General features: G+C 38.3%; 4 protein-coding genes across 8 annotated transcripts; 1 reads left to right on the forward strand and 3 right to left on the reverse strand.

The window, feature by feature from the left end:
* Positions 1-1,944: 1,944 nt before the first annotated feature.
* On the reverse strand, positions 1,945-5,550 carry LOC129240846 (nuclear distribution protein nudE homolog). Of its 2 annotated transcripts, none has more exons than XM_054876874.1 (7): positions 5,445-5,550; positions 4,824-5,140; positions 4,609-4,762; positions 4,276-4,549; positions 3,389-3,640; positions 2,699-2,790; positions 1,945-2,371 (listed from the first exon to the last, which is right to left on the reverse strand). In XM_054876874.1, the coding sequence occupies exons 2-7, from the start codon at positions 4,901-4,903 to the stop codon at positions 1,952-1,954; spliced, it is 1,272 nt and encodes a 423-aa protein (XP_054732849.1). In that variant the 5' UTR covers positions 4,904-5,140; positions 5,445-5,550; the 3' UTR covers positions 1,945-1,951. The 2 variants fall into 2 exon arrangements, with proteins under 2 accessions (XP_054732849.1, XP_054732848.1); XM_054876873.1 differs by having other exon boundaries at positions 2,699-2,805.
* A 2,662-nt stretch (positions 5,551-8,212) lies between these two features.
* Positions 8,213-20,679, forward strand: LOC129240984 (type 1 phosphatidylinositol 4,5-bisphosphate 4-phosphatase-like). Of its 4 annotated transcripts, none has more exons than XM_054877088.1 (7): positions 8,213-8,302; positions 8,890-9,018; positions 9,075-9,261; positions 10,656-10,834; positions 10,909-11,118; positions 11,178-11,342; positions 20,140-20,679. In XM_054877088.1, exons 3-7 carry the CDS (start codon positions 9,114-9,116, stop codon positions 20,254-20,256), a joined length of 819 nt encoding a protein of 272 aa, XP_054733063.1. In that variant the 5' UTR covers positions 8,213-8,302; positions 8,890-9,018; positions 9,075-9,113; the 3' UTR covers positions 20,257-20,679. The 4 variants fall into 4 exon arrangements, with proteins under 4 accessions (XP_054733063.1, XP_054733065.1, XP_054733062.1 ...); XM_054877087.1 differs by lacking the exon at positions 8,213-8,302 and adding an exon at positions 8,568-8,722; XM_054877089.1 differs by lacking the exon at positions 8,213-8,302 and adding an exon at positions 8,568-8,711.
* Positions 20,680-24,414: 3,735 nt separating this feature from the next.
* LOC129242583 (uncharacterized) lies at positions 24,415-24,994 on the reverse strand. Its single transcript, XM_054879309.1, has 2 exons — positions 24,671-24,994; positions 24,415-24,602 (listed from the first exon to the last, which is right to left on the reverse strand). Exons 1-2 carry the CDS (start codon positions 24,880-24,882, stop codon positions 24,461-24,463), a joined length of 354 nt encoding a protein of 117 aa, XP_054735284.1. The 5' UTR covers positions 24,883-24,994; the 3' UTR covers positions 24,415-24,460.
* A 1,511-nt stretch (positions 24,995-26,505) lies between these two features.
* Positions 26,506-26,953, reverse strand: LOC129242013 (uncharacterized). The gene is made up of 2 exons (XM_054878574.1): positions 26,611-26,953; positions 26,506-26,551 (listed from the first exon to the last, which is right to left on the reverse strand). The coding sequence occupies exons 1-2, from the start codon at positions 26,820-26,822 to the stop codon at positions 26,506-26,508; spliced, it is 258 nt and encodes an 85-aa protein (XP_054734549.1). The 5' UTR covers positions 26,823-26,953.
* Between the last annotated feature and the right edge of the window lie 281 nt (positions 26,954-27,234).

A 27,234-nucleotide genomic window follows, 5' to 3' on the forward strand; every position in this document is an offset into this window, starting at 1 on the left:
AGGCGAAAGGTTTAAATCGAAACATATGTACATAAAACAAGCTTTGGGCTCAAATTTGATTTACTTTTGTCTTATTTTCCAAAAATTGGGTGCGACTGTTTTAGGACCCACGATGTATTTTCTGAATTTGAATAGTAATTTTGGAGAAATATTGGATGTCGATGAACCTGCGTCAAATTCTCGCAGGTTTCTTGCCAAGATAACAGAAACAAACTATTGATGCCAGTGATATTCTGTTCACTAGACAGGGCTAGTTTACTGGGGCGACAGCCCTTGGTCGGTAAAAACCCAAGTCATCCCGGTAACGTAGAACCGGCTGCCATCTAACACATCTCTCCCTCTGAACCCAACCTGTCGAAACAGCATGTTTCCTGGGCCTACCTTTATATGAGCCTGACGAAGGCGACCGGTGATATACCGAACACTGACGAGGCTTCTATTACAGCTACAACAACAATTGATGCCAGTGATCGTCCATCATCCCACACAACGAACTGTTCAACTTTCGCAATTACGCCCTCGTCTTTCAGCGTATAAAAGCTAACGTCAACGTAGAAAGCGATATTAATCACTTTCGATCGTAACACAGCACCGATGCTTAATACAGCATACCGATCTACAGAGGTAGCAAGGCTTCAATTTGTGTTTTTGGGGCATTGCTTAAACAAAATTCCAGACCAAAATAATTCCTTAGTCATGCCATAAATTCTGTGACAAATTTCACAATGAAAAAATTTCGTTAATTTTGATTTTGCATGCATTGTCCACTAGTGATTGCAGTGTTTGCATTACGTAAAAGAGATAAAAGTGCAAGTGAGATTTACAAATTGCTGAAAAAACTTCACATTTTCTGAATGTTTGCTTATCGCACGATGAATCGTTTTCCCCAAATGTCTGAAGTGATAGACAGAAAAAGAATTGGTCGCTCTCGCCTGGTTCGAACCAGTGCAGCCCCTTAGAAAGCAGAAAATCATGTCCAGGGAAATGAATGTATCGACCAGATCCATGCCAAAACTAATTAGAGATAATCTCCACGTGAAAGCCTTCCGAGGCTCAACTGGTCATCTTTTTACAAGGCGCTTGAAGAAAATTAGACTCGACAGATACAAGCAGCTTGAAAATATTATTTTTACTGATGAGAAAAATTTCATTGTTGAAGAAGTCTTTAAAGAGCAAAACGACAAAATCTATGCTAAAACTTAAAAAAAAGGGGTTACGACCGGCGCAAAAGTGTACCAGGAGGATGTATTAGAAGGCATGGTGAAGCAGTTGAGCAGTACTCTCTTTAATGGGGAGCGTTGGATCTTCAAGGAAGATTCCGATCCAGTCCATAAGGTAAAAATCATCCGGCAATGGATTGGCCCGCAGAAGATTGGCCCTCTGGTAGTCCAAATCTGAATCCATTGGACTACAGTTTGTGGTCAGAATTGGAGAGCATGGCCTGTCGAAGACCTCACAGAAATTTGGCGAGTCTCAAACAATCTTTGGTTCGAGCAGCGATGTCAATATCCATGGTAACCGTACGTGCTGCAATAGCTGAATGGCCTAATCGTTTGACGGCTTCTGTAAAAGCAAATGGTGACCATTTCGAATGAAAAAATTAAAAAGTTTTTCTTTAATATTTACATGATCAAATAAAGCTTACTTCATTAAAAAAAAGTATTATAATTTCATATCTATAACGGACTTAACTTGTAACAGAACTTATGGCAGGACTAAGCATACAACAAGTCGAAATTCCACTGAATTTAGAAATTTCTGGCACTCAGCTTTGCATTCATCAAAAATAATAGGAAATGAATATAATTAATTAAATGATTGAATTACCAAAAACTCTATATAAAACATTTATTGTACTAAAAATGTATTAAATGCATTTTGAATATGGAAAAATGAAAAAAAAAACTACAAAAACAAAACAAAATAAAAAATACACCAAAATGTAAAGATCTTATTGTAGTTCATTCGCTTTCGAAATGTTTGAATTTGTTGCAGGTAACGGCGTTTTAGTTGAATTTGGGAAATTTCCACTTCCTCCACTCATGCGCTCTGCAAAGCGCTTAAAAATATTTGAACCGAAATTTAGACTCGAGTTACTACGACTTGCGATACGTCGCAAGGAAACTTCAGAAACGTCTGCATCGTACTCGGCGTAAGAAGTGTTGGTGGAAGTGGAAGAGGAGGTCACAGCAGCATTTGTATCGACGGAGTTAGTGCTGCCAAATGTGCTCGTAAAACTCCGTCTAAGGCGGCCTACACTACCGGCCACAGGTGTGGAAGCACAGCTGCTTGTAGAGTTGGCAGAAGCAATGGAACGATCACAGATACAACGAAACCTTTCACATTGAGGGCATAAAAGTGCCTTATCCAACTAAAAAAAAAAGACACAGAAACTATGATGCGGCATTGCGTGGTTTTAAGCATATTGAGAGTAAAAAGTAATGTTAGCGTTTTCCAATGGTCAGTGGGATAGTAAGAAGTGAAGAGTGAACGGAAACAAAAATTATTGGATGCAATACAAACTGTTAGTACAGAACGAATGTGTTTCGCATAGTAGATCTTTCAGACTTGTACAAAGAAAACATTTGTGTTAGCATACTTGCAAGCGTACATATTGCTTTACTATAAGTACATTGAACGGATTATAAACTATGAAACCATTAAGGTATATAATCAGACATAAGTAGTTTGAACTTACATTCAATTTCCGAAGCATATCCGCAACAATGTTTAGAGCAGTTGTACGAGAACCGGGCGTCATTGCGTTGCCATTGAGTAAATTAGTTGAATCTGAAAGGGGTTTTTCTAAAATTGAGTTATAGGCACATATTCATACACAATATAATACTACGTACATATAAAATAGTATTACAATAAATTGAAAATTCATGCCTACGGACACACACAAACAGCACAACTACTTTTTCGTTTAGCTTCTGTACTTAGCTTGAGATGTAAAATAACTTATAGAAGCAGTTAAATAATATGCATTTAATCAATCTTGTACAAAGAATAAAAGATAAAATATGTGGTTATTTCCAATTGTTATTACATTTGAGCAGTGTTGCTTAAAAACTAAATAAAGTATTGAAGATAAAACTTTCATATTTTCACATAAAGATGGATTTTTTACGTTACATCACAAATCAGATAAATCTTCAAACATTATAAATATTCGGTTTCGGAGCTATCATTAATCGTAAATTATGTATATTGTCATTTACAGTATTATACTTAAAAGTAGCCGAACATGTTTGTGTGTTTCAGCTTTAAGAAATTGGTATTTATTAACTCTGTCTTATTTTTGATCTTTTTAATTTGGATTTTGCTGTAAACTTTATGAATTTTATGCCACATTTCCTAGATCGTAAAACACCTAATATCTTACTTTTTAAAGAATGATGTTCACCATAATTGGGTATAACTGTTGTGCTGTTATTTAAATTATTTGTAAGGCTGGTATTGCTGAGGCTAGTCTTATTCAGACTGGTATTATTGGGGCTGATGGTATCATGTGTAGTGTCACTGTCTTTTACAGCGCCAATTGGTACAACTGTGGACAGTGTTGTCGATTCTGATAAGTTACTAACTGAACCATTTAACGGGTTACGCGTTTTTACATTCAGTTCTTGTTTTAAGTCTGAAACGAGAAAAATACATAAGTTAAAGAAATATCTAATTTATTAAAATAATAAATGATGTGTTTTAGGATGAGCTCTTTTCGCAAGATAAATTCTTCTTTTTGTCCTTGTGCTTGTAACAACATAAAACATTCCGCATTAAATTGTACGGCCTGTTCTTGGAGTGAAAGTCCTCCGGAAACGAGAACCCGACTGGCGTGGTAACATTGAGTCGATAGTTAAGAGGATTTTATATGCCGAAAATGGCATGGATTTACTGAAAAATGGTTAGATATGTCAAAGCTCCTAAGCTAAGCTTTCAATGCCCGAAGGAGAGAAATCTACGAACCGAAACGGTTGCCTCGACAATCGATTTCAAAGTGTTTTCCAATAAGAGGTGTTATTTTGATATTCAAAGAAAAATGTTATTTTTTAACAGAAAAAACAGAATAACAGATGTTTATTTCATTATAAAGAGGAAGGTATGCCGTTAATAGTGGAAAATAACATCAGGCAAATGCATAATCAGCAAAGACATGCTACTTTTATGGTAGAATGCTACCAAAAACTCAGTGATTTAAGTGAATTGCGAAAAGCGCGTCAGTTCAAAATTCACATATTTATAAATTAAAATCAGAATTCGCCCCCATTTTACCTCTTGTTTCATCCATGAGTCTTTGTAGCTTCTCTTGCAGCATTTCCTTTTCATCCATCTCCATTTCAAGAAGTGCATTTTTTTCATAAGCTTTATCCAACATTCTTTCAAAGTCTGCAATGCTTTCGTTGAGTATACGATGTGCCCTTTCGAGATCATCGTTCTTTTGTTCCAACTGTCGCAGGTACACTTTCAGAGTATCTCGTTCATTTTTCAAATTTTCCAATTGTCTCTCTGTATTGGCTAATTCAATGCCATGGGACTGTAATTTGAGCTGAAACAATACTCTTCCAATATAAAAGCAATACATTTCGCAATGATTTCATCGCATACCTTTAAGGATTCATTTTCCTTCTCAAGTGAAGAAAGTGTCGATCTGAGATCTTTGATTATACCCTGTTTTTGATCAAGTGTAGCATCCATTTCCGCCTCCATCTGTCGTGACTGTTCCACGTATTCGTCGTATTCCTGTTTCACATCTGTCCATCTAAAAATTAAATATACGTTAATAAGTTAAACCGAATAAATATGTTAAAAAATACGCCTACTCTTTGTGATAAAGTTTTGCGCGTTCTTTCCAATACCGACATTCATCCTCAACACTGTTGAACATTGGGGGAGACTCCATCGCTGGCTATGAAGCTGCAAAACAGGCTGTGCGATATATATATTTAATCAGAAAGACTAGTTGGAACCTCCCCTATATTTTTTTTGTAGCTTTCGGTTGCTTTCTACACGCATATGTTGTCTGAATAGCCACTTTCACACTATTTGACGTTCTTCCTCAGTTGTTCTTTATCAACAATTTTTCTAAAAAAAATTGTTCAAGTTCTTTTCACTCCGCTATTAGAAAAAATACACATTTCTGAAATTAAAATAATTTGCGAAAAATCAATTAGTTAACAAGTGTGCGAAAATCTGAATTTCCCTCAATTTGATTTGCCCCCACTAGTTATATTGTATACTTTCTGTGTTTGTATTTTTCCTAAGCCAACGACGGCGTCGACGCTGGCGTAACATCGACATCGACGACTGCGGAAGAGTTCGAACGACGAAGGCTGGATGTCCAATGAAATCATCGTCGACTTTTTCAAAACTGGTTTACCCACTTTATACTTACAAAATCCTTATGAACTGTGTGAAAATGTGAAACTTTATACGAAACTTACATTTTGAAAACAGCTTTTTTTAAATACAGCAGGCTTGTGTTCAGAAAATACTCAAAATAAAAGTGCGTCAGAATTCGTTAAATATTGTGTTTGCACCAAAATGCCAAAACTGTAGTTCAGTATTGCCAGATTATACGTAAACACGAAGTTTTGTCCAAGGCAAATTGAATATCGAAGGTGTCGCCTTCTGAAAACTGATACTTTATTCTTCATCATTTTGACAAGGCTGGCATCAAGCAAAAATGATAGTACACAAGATTGCGCATTCCGAAGTAGCCGTGTCGTAAGAGCCCACTAATAAACAAACAAACGGCAGGGGAATTACTTGTTTGTGGAGAAGAAGAGTATGCAAAAGTAATGGGAACAACCAAACAAAACAAATTATATACATACACACACAAGGCGATCTTGTATTCTATCATTCTTGGTTATTAAGCGTATGTATATAAGCAGAGGTACACGCACATACGGTATTCAGTCCTAAGTTGAACGTGTAAAAGAGTAAACGAAAATTAAAGCAATAAATTGACTCACTAAAGCAAGCAAATTATATAATAACCTTTAATTTGTAACTTTTATTTACCAATCTTGTGATCGAACTCAAAGAAATTATTGTGGGACATTTTATTTGAATATGAAACGTAACAAATTCGTAACAATTGGTGCCTGACTCGGGATTGTTGAATAAAGTCCGATATGTCATATATATCATGCTGCTGAACGGATGTACCTTGGATTTGGTTAAAAGGACTCTGGGACAGGCGAAGTTTGAGTCATAGAATCTGCTGAGGAGACGGCGAACATAAACGTATGAAGAACACTAGTGAGAACGAGACACGAGTGTTTCAATAAGAGTACTAAATGATTTGAAGCCATCAGTTATTTTGGATAAAGGAGCTGTAAGTGGGAAATGTCGCACTGTAGAAAGTTTTGTAAACTGCGATGGACCCCAACAGGAAAGTGGAAAATTCCGGGAAGCTAGAAAAAACCCCCAACTTCATAAGGACTTAGTTGCATGAAGTAAGAGGGCTAGAGGGACTAAAAGAAGAGAAATAAGATTACATAGTCCACGGTGATTGTGCACATAAAATATGCAGAGACACTTCGTCAAGTTCCACGTCGAGTTCCACTGGCAAAGCGCAAAGAAACAAATCAAATAATCCAAGATATGCAGCAAAGTGGAGTTAATGATCCATAAATGAACCCGTAGAGTTCACCGGTTGTGTTGGTTAAAAAAAGAGATAGTAGTATAGCACCAGGGTTTTTGTAGATTATAGAAAGCAAAATTAAGTCACGAAATAAATGCCCCTTTCGAACCTTTATCCGGTGCGATATCGTTTTCCACGCTTGATTTAAAAAGTGGTTACTGGCAGGTGGAAATTGAGGATTGCGATCGTGAGAAGGCAGCCTTCAGCTTAGGAGATGGGTTGTGTCAGTTTTCAGTGATACCATTCTGATTTGGATCGCATCGCAAACCTTTGAGTGCCTGATGGAGCGTGTGCTAAGGGGACTCCACTGGAAAAAATGTTTGGTCTGTATAAATGACCCCATCATTATCGGTCAAAATTTTAACGACTATCTGGAAAACTTGAAAGAAGCACAATTCCAGCAACTGAGATACCTTCTTTGTGCTGCACCTATGTTAGCTTGGCTTCACTATGGAACGAAATAAATATACATATATATGTTGGCGTATCCGGTCGCGGAAGAAGAGTTCGTTGTAGATACAGACGTTAGCACATGCGGAATAGGAGGAGTACTGTCACAGATCATTAATGGAAAGAAAAAATCATCGCATATAACATCAAAATCTTCGGGAAGTCCGAAATGAATTACTACGTGACCAGACGGGAACTGCTAGCTGTGGTTGAGTGCGTCCAGTGCGTTGAGTTAAGAACATACCATGCAGCATTGAGACGGTTACTCTAGTTAAAGCATCCGGAAGAACAAATTGCCCCATGGATCGAAAAGCTGCAAATTTATGACTTCGAGATTGAGCATTAGAAAGTAGAACAACATTGAAATTATAGAGTGTAATAGTACGTTCACATACTATATAAGTAGATGATCTTCTTTTTCATGCTTAACTCCCAATCCGTAATTAAAAAGCGAGATTACCCATTCAAAATTTCTCTCCAAACATCTGAGATTATAAAATAGTCCTAGATAATAACCATACTTTATGACATGCAACTCTGTGTTTTCCGTGTAATACATCATTATTTTTACGAGTGAAAAAAAAAAACGTCAAAGTAAAAACTAAAGAAAGCAGGTTTGTAGACATAATTCATAAAATGTTGGTTAGTTATCATTAACTCTGCGTTTATATAATAGAAAAAAAGCGTGTCTCCTCTTATTACTTATTATAAAATGTAATATCCAATTTCGAATGCGTATTGCTACTATAATTTTTTGAAACCTCAGTAAACGTCGTTTACGTATAATATTTCCTCCTCCAACTGTTTATTACTAGCAACCAATTGCGCAATTAAATTAGCTTTTCCTTCTCCTTGTCTTTTCTGCATATCGTTAATAATAATTAAACAAACAAAAAACACCGAAATAGTCCACCAATAGAATTTCAATATTCAGTTTCATTTCAAATTAAACCTTTCACAACAATATTGACAGCTGATTGTCAATTTGGGTAATCTGCCATATGCGAACGGGTAGATTAATTTTGTGGACTTATTAGTAATTAATGCATATGCGTACGTACTGTAAGGTTACTAAACAATGTAAGCATACCATTACCTTTGCTTCTTCAAGCCGTTGCATTGTAATGCAACGCTGTGCAACTCACTTCGCTACTTATGGGAGGATTTCGACTAGCTCTCAAAAATATTGCAGAAAAATTGGTAAATAAGAATTTAAAAACCTCACGGAAACTAAATAGGCAAAAATAAAAGTTCAAGTGTATATAGTTATAAAAATAAGCCCTTAAATATGTTTATTTTGCCGACAAAACCGGAAAGCAAATTTCACAATTTATGACGGGAATGGAGAACTAGGGAATTAAAACATTTTGACAAACAAAGAATTGGTGAAACATGAAGACAAGAAGTGACGAACATGATATACAAAAAGGAAAAACAACAATAGCAATGAACACAGTTTTTAGTGCAAGAGGAATATATGTGCGCATATAGTTATTAAATGAAGGGAAATTGAAATCGGCATAGCCAAGCATTCGTATGTCAGTAGTTGCTGATTTAATAGAAATAGGAGTAAGAAGGGGTAGACAATGATGAATTGAACAGCGCAATTGTAAGGGAACTGTAAGGAAAAATGAAGAACTTCCAACCACTGGTTGTGCCGCTATAACGAATTTATTTCTTACTTGCATTCAAATGCAATTAAAAGCTGTGGAAAATCCCCATTCCATAACATTTAAATTTGAGCTGCTTTAACATTTAAATAATATTCAGAATATATATATTTATAGTTACAACAGTAATCAGCTGAGAACAAAAAAGGGCACGTAGTTGAACACAAAGAGCTGGAATCGACCAGAAGTCATCGGGAGTATAAGCAGCTGAAATAACTTGTAGGCCAGAGTGCAATACAGTGATCGGTAGTTTGATTAAAAATATTGTGAATATCCGGATCAGTGATTCTATAGTTAATTAGGTTTACGTACATCGGATTTATTTGGTGCTGTTATAAATTATGGCTGATCCCGAGAAACAGAGCCTCATTAACAATGAAGAGACCAATAATACGTATACCAATACCCAGCCGGGTGTTGTTACCGGCAGTCTAGGCGACAGCGGCGAGGGAGGCCCTGTTATGTCCGCAGATGCCAATTCAGCCGAAGGTAATTATGTTTTAATAATTTGATATATCTATATGCTATTAATGTAATTAAGTTCATTAAACCCGGTATTGGATGGTAATCTGCGCAGCGTAGATGCTGCACACATAAACAAATTCCAAATGAACTGTAAAAGAAGCGACCACAATGCAGTCATAGAAACCCCATAAGTGTGCAATCGTAGACTTGTTAGAGGTGATAAGGGTGTGGGTGGTGTCAGATTTGTGAATGCTTTTCCTATTGCATGAAGTTATTCAAAATGTGTTTTTTTAGTATTTGTTAAGTACAATGGTTAGTTTTGTGCTGCATATACTATGTGTAATCAGCTATAGCTTCATAACTGTGCAAGATTTTCTTATGTTGCCTCTCAAGTTGAATGCAAAAGCATAATTGTCCATAACCTTTATACTGCACAGTTTATATTTTAATATAAAATTTTACAACTTCATTATTACATTATACCTCTCACTAGAAAAGTATGATTACGAAATGACATATGTGGGTATATATATATATATATATATATTTTATATATATAGCTTCATTTGGATGCGCCTTATCACAAAATGTCCTCGTCAATTTATCAATATTCCTTGTTTTGAAATTATCAAAATTAACATGCCCATTGTATATATATTCATAACAGTGTGGTATCTCACACACTTCGCGTGACTCATTCTCCATGCCCATTGTGAGGTCCAGCTGTTTTGCAAATTCTATCAGCGTACATTGTTTATATATAAATAATTAATATGTAACGTGAATGCTTCTATAAGCATGAAAAGCGAACGGTGCGCCGCCTGCGATCATTCCCTATTCCTAATTAAATCTGGGTGATGCAGTATGCTCAATTTTTATAGAGCTAGGCCAGGCCTTGACCCCGGCTGAGTGGGGTTTATTAAATGGACATGATGAATGAGAATCTAGTTTGGAGACGTTGCTACAACAGCGTTATTGAAATGCGTATAAATGAAGATATTTTTAGGTGTACCTAGTCTTGCCGCTTTTTATACACTTTTTAAAAATATATGTGCTTACGCAAACAATTCAAAAGAAACCCGCTGCTTTGAAGACGCAAAACATAAAGCGATAGTCAGTCAGCATTGACATAGATTTCTATCTCTTTTACCAAAGTAATGTACTAAGTTTTCAATGAAGCAATTTCATTCATCCCATACCAACTATTCAGCTAGATACTCATACTCGTATACCCATATTCGTTTGCATTTGCGGTTTGAAACTGTCTCGAGACTCAGTTTTCACATACCATTCGATGCGAATCATCTGCCATGTATTTGTTCTACAGAAAAGGTATAGGATTTATTTGTTCAATAGAGCTCAACATTGTACATCTTTTATTATTACTGCATCTATTATTAATATTACCTCTATTTTAGGAGGTGTATCGCAAGCAAATGTACCATTTGTGGGTCCGGATGAAGTGCCACCACCGTATCAGGCCAACACTGGCACCGGTGTGCCAATGGTTACATGTCGCGTATGCCAAAACATGATCGATATCACAACAAAACGAGACCAGCACGTGGTGAAGTGCAGTCATTGCAATGAAGCAACGGTATGGATAAAAGAAACATTGAATATTGAAACATATATTTAGACTGGCACTTTTTGTTTATCATATTTTTGCAGCCAATACGCAATGCTCCTCCAGGCAAGAAGTACGTGCGTTGCCCATGTAATTGTTTGTTGATTTGCAAGAGCTCATCGCAGCGTATTGCTTGTCCTCGGCCCAATTGCAAACGTATCATTAATTTAGCACCCAGTCCGGTAACGCCACCCGTACCGGCTATGCCCGGCATGTGCCGTGTTACTTGTGGCCATTGTTCAGATACGTTTTTGGTATGTAACTCACCTTTTTACTGTATTTTTAAAGTGCTGTAAATGCAAATTTTTTTCAGTTTAACACGTTTCACAATGCTCTGGCGCGTTGCCCACATTGCAGGAAAGTATCATCTGTTGGTTCGCGTTTCGCCTGTGGACGAGGTATATTGTTCGCTATACTTGGACTGTTATTCCTAATTGCGGGCATAGGTATTACTGTTGGCACGTATAAATATGCACAGGTAAGGTTTGTTCATTTTATGCATACAGTGATGTGAAAAATAATAGGGACACTTACTTTAAAATATTTCAAAACCTAACTCTACTTTAATTCTTATTAGTTGGTCAGAATTAATAATTTAACTTCTTGTTCCGTTATCAAAGCGCACATATTTTGCTTCATTGAATAATTGTTGATCATTTGGTCATGAATATTAAATAACTATATAGTTTATTTTGAAATGTTGTGGGTTTTAAATATCTGTAAAGTTTAAAGGTATCAAGGTAAAGGCAAATCTAAAGTATACATATATAGGTAGTCCTGGCATAAGTTTTGTTACAAGTTAAGTCCGTTATAGATATGAAATTATAATACTTTTTTTAATGGGGTTAGTTTTATTTAATCATGAAAATATTAAAAAAAAATGTCAGCTTTTGCGGCGCGTACGGTTTCCATGGATATTGACGTCGCTGTTCGAAGTAAAGATTGTTTGATACTCCGTGAATTCCGTGAGGTCTTAGATAGGTCATGTTCTCCAATTCTAACCACAAACTGTAGTCCAATGGATTCAGATCTGAACTTCCAGATGGTGAATGTTCTGCGGCTATGAACCCAGGAATATTGTTTTTTAACCAGTGCTGGATTTTTGCCTTATGGGCTGGAGCGGAATCTTGTTGGAAGATCCAACGCTTTCCATTGAAGAGAGTACTGCTCAACTGCTTCTCCATGCCTTTTAAGACATCTTTCTGGTACACTTTTGCCTCGGCCTTAACCCTATTTTCGCAGAAATGAAGAGATGCAACGCCTTTACAAGACACTCTCCTCCAAACCATTACAAAGGCTGCATGGTGGCCACGCTGAACCCTCGGTTAGCATAGATTTTGCCGTTTTGGTTATAAAAACTTCTACAACAGTGAATTTTTTCGCATCTGTGAAAGGAATATTTTCATAGCCGTTAACCGCATGCCACCGAAGAAGCTGCTTGCATCTGTCGACGTGAGGCTTTCATTCGAAGATCATCTCTAATTAGTCTTGGCATGGATCTGATCGATACATTAATGAATGTGTCGTACATGATTTTCTGCTTTTTAAGGGGATTTCTACGAATTCTTTCCCGAGCAGCTTTTATGGCTGCACTGGTTCTAATTACTTGAGAACGACCACTTCCTTTTCAGTCTATCACTTCAGACGTTTGGGAAAAACGATTGATCGTGCAGTAAATAATAATTCGCGAAATATTAAGTTTTTTCAGCAATTTGTAAATCTGCAATCACTGCAATGCGATTTTCCTTAGCTCCCCACTCCCTTGTTAACAAGCGAAATTTGTCACGAAGTTAGGTATAATCTATGAGTAGACAATGCATACGAACAAAAGCAAAAATAACGAATTTGTTCTCGCCATATGCATTGTAAAATTTGTCACAGAATTTATGGCAAGACGAAGTAGTATAAATTAAATCGATACAGGAGATAATTACAATTACAATTACATTTATTGAACTATTTTGCGTGTCGATGGGTGTTTCCGCAGGACAACGACCCGAAGCACATTGCGAAGCTGGCCAAGAAATGGTTCACGGAATTTGGGTATATTCTTTTGTAATTTTAACTAGCGAAAACCCGCCCGTTCCGCTGGTCGTCTTTAAAGAAATCTAGTTTAATTAATTAAATTGAGCCGAAAAATACTGTGTGTTTTTTATAAAAATTCTCGCGCATGAAAAATAATGAAAGAAGTTTTGAATAGTAGTAGCAATTAAAAAACGTTTGATGTGATTTACTTTATTATTTTTTTTATTGTAATGCTCTTTGGTATACAATATTCTTCGTTTTTCCATGCGTTGTTGAATAAATGAACAATACCGATGGCTTACCAGCTCTTGAGCATGAAACATAAAGTTGGCCATGAGAAAAACATGGGTATTCTAAATCAATACCCGCGAATGCAAGGCGAACAGGAAATTGAAGACGTTTGAATTCAAACGGCATATCCGATGGTATCATTGGTATTCGCGGTATTAAAACGTCTTCACCAGAGTATTTTCCATTCAAAATTGTTGCTTCAATGACGTTATTCATCAATCTCTTAACTATTAATCGAGTGCCATTACATAGTCGTGGTTGATTTATGTTTCTCAACATAATAATCGGTGCTCCTATTTTCAAGTTTAGCATGTACATAGATGCGCTCCCCTTTACACATAAACAACAACATCAATCGTATGATACATACACTTCGTCGTGTACGACACAAAAGCGGAGAAGGAGAAGAGAACTGTTCTATTCCCCCCGCTTTAACCCAGCTATGTGTTCAGGTGCAAATGACTTTTTTGCGTGAAGTCTGATATAAAATAAGTTCTATTTACTCTTCTTAAATTTATATAAACTTTTCCAGGCGAAGTAAAAAAACTGACATATATTTGCTTCAACCGTATATTTGTGAGTACACAGGTAATATGTAAATATATGAATGATTGTAGGTAATATCTCATATTAGCATAACCTTTCTGAAAAAAATTAAGGAAACGATCACCAATCACGCCGGCAATGATACAATGAATTCTTCACTATAACTGACTTCAGATTAACGTTTATATAATAAGCGTATATGTAACATTTTAAAATTTTTTTAGAATTTTTTTTTTTAATTTTTAATAATATGCGGCCTTTCTCTTCCTCTTCCTCTTCCATCTCCAGCTCCGTCTCCTTTCTTTATCCCGGAAACGGGCAGTGAAAATTACTTCACTTAAAAGCTTTCATCAAAAGCTTCCATCTGATACCCATATTGTACAAACACATCCAAGGGTACCTTGGTCCACTTTTTCGGCTATATCTCGAGACCCTGGTCACTCAGAGATCTAAAAAATACTCTGTATTAAAGCACTCATCAGTAGCTTTGATTTGATACCCACAATGTAAAAACACATCCTAGGGTTACCCGGGTCCTCATTTTGGCCTTCGGCAACGCCACCTGGTGGCGAGTGGAACCAATAAGCATATTATACTAATCTTCACCGTGGAAAAAATATATAATGAATAAGTTCGTGCGGTTTTACAACAGATGGCGTAACTTGATTATTATTCCATCGATCCACATTTCCAAACATTCATTGGAGAGCTACTGTCGTAAGGCACAAACGTCAGTATAAGTTTTTTATTTGAAGCGTAAACAACAATATTTTTACCACACTTGAAAATGTCGAATTTCGTGCCAAATAATGTGTTTTTGCGGGGAATTCTTCTTCATTATTTTAATATGAAGAAAAAAGCAGCCGAAAGTCATCGTATCTTGGTGGAAGTTTATGGTGAGCATGCTCTAGCTGAGCGAACGTGCCAGAAGTGGTTTGCACGCTTTAAAAGTGGTGATTTTGGCTTGGAAGACGAAGAACGCGAGGGTGCGCCGCCAAAGTTCATGGATACCGAATTGGAGGAATTGCTCGATCAAGATCCGGCTCAAACGCAAGAAGAGGTTGCAAAAACTTTGGGAGTTGATCAATCAACCATTTCCAAACGTTTAAAAGCCATGGGAATGATCCGAAAGGTAGGCCATTGGGTGCCGTATGAATTGAAGCCAAGAGACGTTGAACGCCGTTTTATGGCATGCGAACAACTGCTTCAACGGCACAAAAGAAAGGGTTTTTTGCATCGAATTGTGACTGGCAATGAAAAGTGGGTCCATTACGACAATCCAAAACGTCGGGCAACGTATGGATACCCTAGCCATGCTTCAACATCGACGTCGGCGCAGAATATTCATGGCCTGAAGGTTATGCTGTGTATCTGGTGGGACCAGCTGGGTGTTGTGTATTATGAGCTACTGAAACCGAATGAAACGATTACGGGGGATGTCTACCGACGACAATTGATGCGTTTGAGCCGAGCACTGCGAGAAAAACGGCCGCAATACGCCGATAGACACGACAAAGTTATTCATTCCCATGGCAGCCGGTTCTACGTACCGGAATGACTCGGGTTTTTCCCGACCAAGGGCTGCCGCCCCAGTATACTAGCCCTGTCTAGTGTAACTCATATCATCCCCCGCCTTACGTCACAGGAGCAAACTCCCGCAGCAATCCTGCTCCAAATACTTCTCCTCAGAGCTGGAATCGAATCCAACCCTGGGCCAGAAGTATTCTACTGCTGCGTCTGCCACAAACGGCTTCACCCGAACTCAACCTCGGTTAGGTGCAACAAGTGCAACGGGTGGAGCCACCTTAAGACCTGCTCGGGTCTTAAGTCACATAGGGAGTGGTCCACACGGTATGTGGCCAAGTGTTGCTCCCGCCAGCAGGCGTCTAATGCCTCCACGGCTAACACACCCCCTGATAGGCCGGCACTACCAACCGCCACCACCACAAACACCTCCACGGTGAGGAGCCTATCGGAGCAACACAACTCCCCCTCAACCCCTCCCCTTCCTTCCAGCTCCAACCCCAGTGCGGGGACAAACCAGCAGCTCCTGGTCCCCCGCACAGTCTGTTCCGTGTGTCAGGCCGTAATACCTCGGAATCTGGTAACAGTCCAGTGCAATTCCTGCAATGGCTGGTGCCATTTTCGGAGATGTTCCGGCCTGCGCACCACCCGTGAGTGGACAACTGCCTACGTTGCCCCCTGCTGCAGAGCTCTGCACCCACAACCGCCCCCGGAGGCGCGGCCGCCCATCACCATCAGGCCGCAACAGCCACAGTGGATTGCGCAGCAGGCCCAACGCAGACAACACCACGCGTCCCTCACCCCCCGGATTACACTGACCTCGCCGAGAAGCTTCAAGCTTCTCCAACTAAACTGCAACGGACTTATGAGCAAGGTCGACGAGATAGTCGACTTTATGAACCGGCACAGTATCAAGATAGCTGCGGTCCAAGAAACAAAGTTGCACGCTAGGTCATCTCTGATCACCAGGGATGGCTATAACGTGCACAGACGTGATCGCGAGCGAGACAATGGTGGTGGCCTAGCGTTTATAGTCCACCACACTGTGCAGTATCGTCTTATCGATGAAGGAATCGACCCCAGGGACAGCACCTTAGAATGTCAAGGCATAGCTGTCCGGTCAGGCGATTCCGAGCTCGAAATATTTAACATATATATACCCCCTGTCACCTGCTGCCCGGCAGGATATCACCCTGATATAGGTGCGCTCCTCAGAGGTGAAAACCGATTGGTTGTAGGTGACTTTAATGCGCATCACGATCTTTGGCATTCAAGCCTGCCAAATGATCGTAGGGGACAGCAACTGGCAGAGCAGATAGACGACTCGACATTCAGCACAGTGAACGACGACGCCCCCACCAGGGTAGTGGGCAATTGCAGCAGCTCGCCTGACCTAACAATTGCTAGCGCTGGTCTGATAAATAGCATAACGTGGCGACCTATGCTATCGCTTGCATCAGACCACTTGCCCATTATCGTCTCGATCGAGAGACCTGCCGATTTCGTTTCCGCGAATCACCGGTCCTATTTTAACTTTAAAAAAGCTAATTGGGCCGGCTTCACGGAATTTACTGAGGACACCTTCGCCGCTCTTCCCATCCCCACTGATGTGCGCGTAGGCGAACGCGCATTCCGCAAGGTGCTCACAGCTGCTGCGGCTCGCTTCATCCCTGCTGGAAGTTATAAGGACATTCGTCCTCATTTCCCAGCCGAAGCAGCCAGTTTAGCGAACGAGCGTGATCACCTACGCCAGGCCGATCCCGGGGATCCCCGCATAAGGGATCTCAATTTGGAGATCCGGCAACTGGTAAACCAGCATAAGCGGACAAAATGGGTTGAGCACTTGAAGACCTGCAACCTCACCTCTGGGGTGAGTAAGCTCTGGTCCACCGTTAGGTCTCTGTCAAACCCGACGAAGCACAACGACAAGGTGGCTATCACCTTTAACGGTTGCACTTCGTCGGACCCGAAGCGATGCGCGAGCTACTTTAGCCGGCTTTTTATATTGCATCCTCCGGGCGACAGAACCAAGCGTCGTGCTACCAGAAGGCTGCACAAACTGAAGAACAACAGTGCGCCACTTACTTTCTCCAGTGATGAGGTTCAGGGGGCCATCAAGAGTTCGAAATCATCGAAAGCCATTGGCCCTGACGGCTTAAACGCGCTGATGCTGAAGCATCTGGGACCCCTGGGAGTAGGATTTCTCACAAGGGTTTTCAATCTGTCCATGGCCACTCTCATCATCCCTGAAAAGTGGAAAGCAGGGAGAGTGGTCCCACTACTGAAACCTGGGAAACCCGCCAACCAAGGGGAGTCTTATCGGCCGATAACTCTCCTTTCCCCAGTAGTGAAGACACTTGAAGCCCTCCTACTCCCACTCTTTACGAAACACCTGGCCCCAGCCCCACATCAGCACGGTTTCCGACGAGTGCACAGCACCACCACTGCACTCACCGCCATAAACGCCCAGATAAATCGCGGGCTTAACCAAAACCGCCCCTGCGAGAGGACTGTCCTAGTAGCGTTGGACTTGAAAAAGGCTTTCGACACAGTCAGCCACTCCACGCTACTAGATGACATTTATCAGTCGACACTCCCGCCAGGGCTGAAGAGGTGGTCCGCGAACTACCTGAGCGGTCGGCACTCGTCAGTGATTTTTCGAGATCAAATGTCAAAGCAGAGGAAGATTAAGCAAGGCGTACCGCAGGGTGGTGTCCTTTCACCCTTGCTTTTTAACTTCTACATCTCGAAGCTCCCCCAACCACCAGCGGGAGTTTCCCTGATCTCATACGCTGACGATTGCTCGATAATGGCGTCGGGCAATGACATCGATGGCCTGTGTTCCAAAGTGAACGTCTACCTCACCGACCTTTCTCGCTTTTTCACTGCGAGGAATCTACAACTTTCCCCCACCAAGTCCACGGCGACCCTTTTCACCACCTGGACAAAGGAGGTCAAGCTGCCCCTTAAGGTAAAAGTCGACGACACACCAATTCCGACTGTGAATAACCCCAAAATTTTGGGTGTAACCTTTGACAGCTTGCTCTCCTTCTCTGCGCATACAACCGCAATTGCCACTAAAGTCCAAAATCGCAACAAGGTCCTCAAATCGCTGGCCGGCAGCACTTGGGGCAAAGACAAAGAACTGTTGCTTTCGACATTTAAGGCAATTGGCCGGCCGGTTCTCAACTATGCTGCGCCTGTCTGGTCGCCTGGAACTAGTGATTCGCAGTGGACTAAGCTACAGACCTGTCAAAATACCGCCATTCGGACAGCGACCGGGTGCCTCCTGATGTCACCTATACAACATCTTCACAACGAGGCACAAATGCTCCCAGTTGCGGAGCACAATAAATTGCTCAGCAAGCAGTTCCTGCTCGGATGTTACCGCAGGTCTCATCCCTGCAGACACCTGCTTGAGCCCGAGCCGCCTCCCAGGCACGTCAGGAGACACCTCTTTGACTACGCTGGCGATATCCAGGACAAGACCGACCGTAACCTACTGGACCGGACAGTATTTCGACAGTCTATAAACGACATTCACCGGGAGACCGTTACCACCTTCTTAAACTCCCGTCTTGTGAATACCGTAATTGGAGTCCAACCACCACCCATCGCAGATGAAGAGCTCCAGCTTCCCCGTGAGACCCGTGTAACATTGGCACAACTACGTTCTGGATACTGTAGCAGGTTAAACTCCTACTTATCCAGAATCGACCCCGACATACCAAACACATGTCCGGCATGCGAAGGTACCCCGCACGACACTAACCACCTCTTCACATGCCCCCTCAAACCGACTCATCTAACCCCCCTCTCCCTTTGGACCCAACCTGTCGAAATAGCATGTTTCCTGGGCCTACCCCTAGATGAGCCAGACGACGACGAACGATGATATGACTACACTGACAGGGCTACCTATGCTGTTAACAACAACAACAACACAAAGTTATTTTGCAACATGACAATGCTCGGCCACATGTTGCACAAGTGGTCAAAACATACTTAGAAACGCTCAAATGGGATGTCCTACCCCACCCGCCGTATAGTCCAGACCTTGCGCCATCCGATTACTATCTCTTCCGATCGATGCAACATGGCCTGGCTGACCAGCACTTCCGTAATTACGATGAAGTAAAAAAATGGATCGATTCGTGGATTGCGGCAAAACCGACCGAATTTTTCACAAAGGGAATCCGTGAATTGCCAGAAAGATGGGAAAAAGTAGTAGTAAGCGATGGACAATACTTTGAATATTAAATTTGTAACCATTTTACGTCAATAAAGTTTCAAATTTCGAAAAAAAACCGCACGAACTTATTCATAGTCCTTATATATACCAAATTTCATAATAATCGGCCCAGACACACACGACCAAAATGTATTCAATTGTAATGAATGCTATGTGCCGTACAAAAAATACGTGCGGCAAATAGCAAAAACACACTCGCTTAACCGACGCACCGCACACACACGCGTTATCGGATTTCAATCAAACTTCACAAAAACCTTTGCCAAAGCAGCACCAACAATCTGTGAAACTTTCATTGTTTTCCTTACACGCGTTGCTGAGATTACCGGAGACAAATGCACACTTTTTTTCGGCTTAATTTTTATATATATAGATATTATTTCAAAATAAAAAAAACTACTCAGAAATCATTGTATGTATTGTTCGAAGGCCCAAGCAGCTAGTGTGCTCTTTTTTTTTTTTGTTTTTAAGTTAGTGTAATATTTTATATTATTCTAATAAATAATAATAATAATAATATTTGTTTTCCTGGGATATATCGCAATACGTCCCTATTATTTTTCACATGACTGTAAATATGTATCTATTATATATTCTTACATATTTTGCATTAATGCATGTTTTGTGTCTCTTACAGGATCACGGTGGTATTATCATTGCATACATCGGTCTATTTATGATTGCAGCCTTTTTATTTGCACGTTCAGTTTACTATTTCCGTTTAAAAGTAAGCGCCATAGATGGTCCAATGTAAGGGCATATTTAGATGTTTTTTTATCATTCCTTTTGATATTAACAAAACAAATAAACAAACAACATACACACGTATATTCATATAAAGAACGCCAGAAGGAGGGAAGTACGTTAACAGCAAAAAAAAAATTAGAAAAGAAAATATACTGCATATTACAGACCACATTGAAAGAAAATTTAAACTAAAGCAAAATTCACAACATGTGCACTCTAAAATGTATTATTCACGGCGCGAAATAAATATGCAATCGGAGGAAGTTGCTTTATAATGAAAAACGAAAATCGTGTGTATGAAATAACTACAATAAACTATTAAAATTTGGGAAAATATGTAAACGTAATGTCAACAAGTAAATAAGTGCTAAGGCATTGCAAATGTTAGCAAAAAGCTATAATATTAAATAAAAAACATGCATTCTATAAACTCTTTGTATAACAGTTAAGGAATGCTCAGCAATTTTGTGGCACTATGAGAAAGCACAAAATGTAGTCTACGAGTATATTCAATATTATATTAATCAAAATCCAACATTTTATAATGTGTAGACTACTTTTTTATGTGGATAATTCATAGTCTTACAAGCGAGCTCTTCTTCTTTGTTAGGTTAAATGTCGGCCTGTAGCACTCTGCTGTATAATTTATTTGTAATTGTCCTTTTGTTTTTGCTTACATATTCCCTATTATTACTTCATCATGAGTTATGTTTGTTTCTCTCTGTTTATGTTTGTGAAAATTCGTATTCTCTGGCTAAATTACAAAGCTCTGCGCTGCGTACATGATAACATATATATATAATCGTATATATATATCCGCTTCCGTTGCAAATCATTGTAGATTTAAAACCTTACAAATATAAAATAAAAAAATACGTGTTGATAATTTGAACGCATGTAAAGTTGTCTCAACGCTGGTGAACGAAATTTGTTAATTAACCTATAATTATTTGGGCCACTCAACTATAATAATATTTATAGCAAATAAAAAAAATAGCAATTAGGAGTCCCTAGTTTCTCAAACGGTTCACGCAAAAAATAAATGAACAAAAGAGGTCAAAGTAGGAAACAAAGCGAATGAACAAGGAAGCAAATCTGATTTCTATAAAAAACATTTAATATTTACAAATACGATTAAATGAAATATTATGGAACTTATACAATTATATTTAGATTATTACGATATACTGTAAATAAATGAAAGTAAAACCAAGGAAAATGTTTGTTATGGCAACAAAGGTAGCGATACACATATAATATCCACCCAGGAAGCATGGACCAAGGACCAACCGTTTTCACGACAACCGGATTGAAGCTTCAGCAGCATCATAAAAAAAGCGATGTGGATTGTTTTATGTTGTTACAATAACAATGATTACAGTTTTAGTGCACACCGAACCCGACGAAAAATTACTTTACAGTTCAAAGTACATTTGAACTGTTCCCACGTCAGTCGGGCCTACGTGAACGGAATGGTCAGCATTTCTCGTACATGTATGGGGAATGTTTCTGTTGCTACAACAACAACAACAAAACTTTATATCTATTAACTTATTTAAATTATACACCCGTTTTTTCAGTCAACAATTTCAATAATTTGTAATGCGGTATTGGTGGAAATGCTATATTCATTCGTCGCGCAAGTAGTGCCCCAACGACAGCATCCCTGAAACTTTGTTCAGTCTCTGTTGATGTGAGATGTTGTTGTTGTAGCAGCATAAACATTCTCCATACTTACATACGGTGAATGCACTGGAGTGACAGTCCTTGGCCGGATATAAATCCGGGTCGTTTCGGTAACGTAGAACCGACTGTCGTGGAAACGATGTGAGATCTCATTGCCAAGCTCTTGCTCTACCCATTCGTCTTCAACCAGTTTTTGGCGTTAAAATAAATCAAATTTTTCAATGAACCTATATAACATATCTATAGTATGTCAAGAATTAGTTTTTCTATTCGCCGCTTCCCCGCTCGCTATCTTTATGCTCGATAAACTTCACGAAAAATTTTCATGCAAAAGCAACAACAAAGTTATTGAGCAAGTTCCGCCGCTAGCGAGTATGGATATACCTCATTAAACTGGTATAACTCACTGTCGTACAAACACTTGTAATTTAAGGCAACTCTATACCAGCGTCCCTCATCTATTGGCTACTTGCAAGAAGAGGCCTATAGAAAATAAAGTAAAATTTTTGACTTGTATAGCAAAAAATAGCACTTATTTAGTAGTCAGTGCCAAATTCATATTTATTTACCGCATTTAAAGGGAGTTAATAAAAAAAAGTAAAATTATTTTGAAAAACAACAACTAATGCAACAAAAACAAATAACATACTATTTCGACACTGTCAATAAACTGTTTTTACATTTTCTTTTTTCAATTTCTTTAGCATTTTTTGCGCTATTCACTTCGATTTACCGTTATATTTGTTTTGCAATGGTCACTTTGATGCTTTCGTTTTATAATTGGGTGAAAAATGTTTGCTTTATTCGGATTTCAAATTTATATACTGGGTTTTTAAAATGCCTGGCGAAATATTGTCTTTGATATTACGTAATTATTTTATTATAATTACCACTTGGGTAAAAGTGTTTAGGAATTCTCTGAAATGTTTTCGGTAACGCGTCAGATAGTTCATAATGATATAAATCGAGGGGAAAAAGAGGGTAGATTAGAGCAAAAACGTGGTGCAGGTGAGCCTAAAACTAAAATTACTGAACGTGCAGAGCGCTTGATGATACGAAAATTGTATTAAAACCCGAAATTTCCTTGAAAAAACTTACAAAGGAGCTTAACGAGGAGTGTGCTATTGTTGTCTCATGGGGAGCAATGCATCAAGCCATACTGCACCACAAATATTCATCCAGCTATCTGCACAAAATGTGGAAAAACGCTGCCTTTTATTTTGGACCACATTTCCGAACCAAAAGATTATTGGAACGACGTTAAACTTTTTGACGAATCAAATAAAATCTGTATTACATGATGGACCGGACCGACTAGAGTATGGCCTGAGCCCTTAACAGCTTAACAAAATCGAAATATAATTCCCACGGTGAAATTTGGAAAAATTTCAGTTGTGGTTTGGGGATGCATTTCAAGTAAAGGAGTGGGAGACTTTGGCACAATGGACGTCAAGCAATATTTAAATATATTAAAAAAAAACTTAGTCCGTAGAGCTAAAAAGTTTGGGGTTATCACTGAGAATCAAACTAATTTTAAATTTTACCAAGATAACGGTCGAAAGCATACGGAGCATAATGTGCAGATGTGGCTTCTCTACAATTGCGGTTAAGTTGTAAATGCACCAGTCCTGAGGTCTGGGTCTTGTTAAAGAAAAGAGTCACTAAAAGGCATCCAAAGACCGCAGCAGCACTAAAAACTGCAATAGTATACCGAACGTATACGACGTAAACAAATTAGTCCACTCCATGAAAAAGAGCCTGCAAAATGTTATTGAAGCTAACGGTTATCATACCAACTATTAAATTATTCAAAAAAAAAAAAAACAAGTATTCACATTATGTATTTAATAAAATTAGTAGTGTTGAAATGGTGTGTTATTTGTTTTTGTTGCTTTAGTTGGTGTTTCTCCAAAGAATTAGAAGTTTCTTTATTATTTCACTTTAAGTGAATAAATATCAATCAGTACAAAAAAGAAGACAAAGATAAATAAAGAGTACTAGTTTTTGCTATCGAAGTCGAAAAATTGTATTTGTTTTCTATGTCAAAAGACATTCTTGACAAACTGTATATACAATTGGCGGTGTGTGTCGTGATGTTTTTCCGCCATTGGAGGGATATGGGGCTTTACGCTACTTCCGAAAGGCAGATGGTTTTTTATGACTTTTTCGTGCCAGAAATACACTCCGAAACACTTAATAATTTTCTATTAACGGGTTACGATTCCGGATACTAAAAAAGTAATTGCAATTACTATCTAACTCTAAATTTGTAGATTCATCCGATATGTTAATATTATATTTCAAACAGCATCAGCACTCAAATGATTGCGTAGTTACATAGTTGAGACGAATATGAAAATTAGTGACTCAATATATTACTAATTTTGTTGTATACGACTTTCGTATTATAGGTATATATTTTATATTACAGATAGTGGGTGTATATTTCATTAGTATACAAGTAGTATTCGTAAAAAAAAATCCAGAGAAATAAAATATTTAATTGAAGATTTCATACCACTTCATTATTTCACAACGATTTCAGCCGTGCCACCGGGTGGACCGGCTTCGACCAGCGCTTGTTTCACATCATCAATTTTTATATCTTTGCCCTGACAAATTATGTTCAGAAACTCTAAAAATTCCTCAAAATCCAGACGCCACTTCCTTAAGATATCCAATGCAATAGAAGTCAATTAGTTTATAGAAACCTGATATTTTCAATATAAATATACTTAAATTTCATGTAAGCCAGGCCCGTCTCAGTCATAGTGAATACCGTTCTCAGTAGTTTTGCTTGATCTAGCCAAAAATCCATTTGTGATAACAATATGCTCTCATGCACCTCATTATCTAAATCCAAGGCGTTGATATTGTTATTCGCATAGAGCATAAATAGACTTTCGACTGTGTGCTTTTTTTGTTTATTTTCATCATCATCGGCCATAGCTCAAGGGCTGCAAATTTTGTTTTAAATGCATATGCACTATGTTCAGGTGTACGAATGAAAAAATATAATTCTGAATTTTATAATTTTTTCTTTATGTCATTGGAAACTCGATATTTGTATAACACAATTGTTTTTGTGTTTACCAAGAAAGAAGTTGCTATGGGGTGTTCATATGATAGATGCCAGAACTGTTTATGTACATACAATGTTCTCGTACATACGCATTATTAGGCTGACTTCCTAAACGTCGGTTGCATTGCATAAGTATCAGGTGTTTTTTTAAGAGTTTGATATCTTCAAATGATAATACAAAATAGAAATATTGTTGGAATGAATTTTTGTATTGTTATAATTTCGTAGAAAATTTCATTGTAAAATAGTGAGTTATACCAGTCTAATAAAGTACAACCATAGCGCTAGCGACGAATCTTGCGCGATAACTTTGTTGGTGCTTTCGCATGCACATTTTTCGTTAAGTTAGTTGCGCAGAGAGATAGCGAGCAGAGAAGTGACGAATAGAAGAGGCCTTATGATATCTGGTATATGTCCACCGCTGCTACGAGTTCGATCAGCACAATTTTTGACTACTTTTTGCCATAAATCTGGTGGTATGATAATAAATTGATTTTTTTTTTCATTCAGAGTATTTTTTTGTTTTCAAAGTAAATTTCTACAGTTCGAAAGCGTTGTTCTGGCATGAAATGATTTATGATGACTTACAAAACGTTCATATACATATAAGTAGATTATCTACTTTTCCGTGCTTAACTGCCAATTCGTAATTAAAAACTGAGATTACCAAATATAAAATTTCTCTCCCGAAGTTTCAGATTACAAAATAATCCTAGATTATAACCATACTTTTTTAAATACAATACTGTGTTATCGATAATTATTTTAGCGAGTGTAAGGAGAAACGTCTAGATATCTTATTTGTATTGCTTAGTGCACAGTTTGGAGAACCTAAAAGCATACATCTGGCATAAGCGTACTCTCAGATTCATAATACTTTGGAAGAAGTGGCAAATGAAGAGTACGGATGATGTCACAGCAATCAGTTATTCGTATTCGCGCACCATTTTGCAGCTATTTTTGAATTACCACAAGAGCTACACAAAATGTATCCTAAGTGACGTGCAGCCAGAGTTCCCCTCAAACATTTTTTTTCACCATAGCAGTTAGTTGATGTGGGCTTTACGTACTTATAATACTCGCCACCATTTTAAACAGCTGGTATTTTGACAATTGTAAAATAGAAATAAATAAATGGTACGCCGGAGAAGTTTTCAGCTCAGTGAAATGTCGAAATTATAAGTAGTTTTTATCAAAATATTGTAAAATGGATAGTGAACCTAAACAAGACACTAAAGATGTACCCGCGCGCCCATTTAAATTATAAGTATCCATTTAATAGAAGAGACAACAAAATAAACGCTGATTTGAGGCGATGAGCCGGTGTCGGCATGATAAAATGCAGTAAAAATATGTTATTTTGTATTCTAATAAGGTTCTTTCGTATTAATTCTCATTTCATAATTGTACGGCGCATCAAATTGTGAGCTTGACGGGTATCAGTTTCGAGCGGAAGAGTCTAATTGTGAGTTGGTTTACAATTTGTTGTTATTGCATGTGTATGGCTTTTTGCGGGCTCAAGCCAGCGACAATCCTTTAACAACAATTAGTCAATTAGTTTATAGAAACCTGATATTTTCAATATAAATATACTTAAATTTCATGTAAGCCAGGCCCGTCTCAGTCATAGTGAATACCGTTCTCAGTAGTTTTGCTTGATCTAGCCAAAAATCCATTTGTGATAACAATATGCTCTCATGCACCTCATTATCTAAATCCAAGGCGTTGATATTGTTATTCGCATAGAGCATAAATAGACTTTCGACTGTGTGCTTTTTTTGTTTATTTTCATCATCATCGGCCATAGCTCAAGGGCTGCAAATTTTGTTTTAAATGCATATGCACTATGTTCAGGTGTACGAATGAAAAAATATAATTCTGAATTTTATAATTTTTTCTTTATGTCATTGGAAACTCGATATTTGTATAACACAATTGTTTTTGTGTTTACCAAGAAAGAAGTTGCTATGGGGTGTTCATATGATAGATGCCAGAACTGTTTATGTACATACAATGTTCTCGTACATACGCATTATTAGGCTGACTTCCTAAACGTCGGTTGCATTGCATAAGTATCAGGTGTTTTTTTAAGAGTTTGATATCTTCAAATGATAATACAAAATAGAAATATTGTTGGAATGAATTTTTGTATTGTTATAATTTCGTAGAAAATTTCATTGTAAAATAGTGAGTTATACCAGTCTAATAAAGTACAAC

Source organism: Anastrepha obliqua, chromosome 3 (genome assembly GCF_027943255.1).
Source record: "Anastrepha obliqua isolate idAnaObli1 chromosome 3, idAnaObli1_1.0, whole genome shotgun sequence".
Classification (NCBI taxonomy): Eukaryota; Metazoa; Arthropoda; class Insecta; order Diptera; family Tephritidae; genus Anastrepha; species Anastrepha obliqua.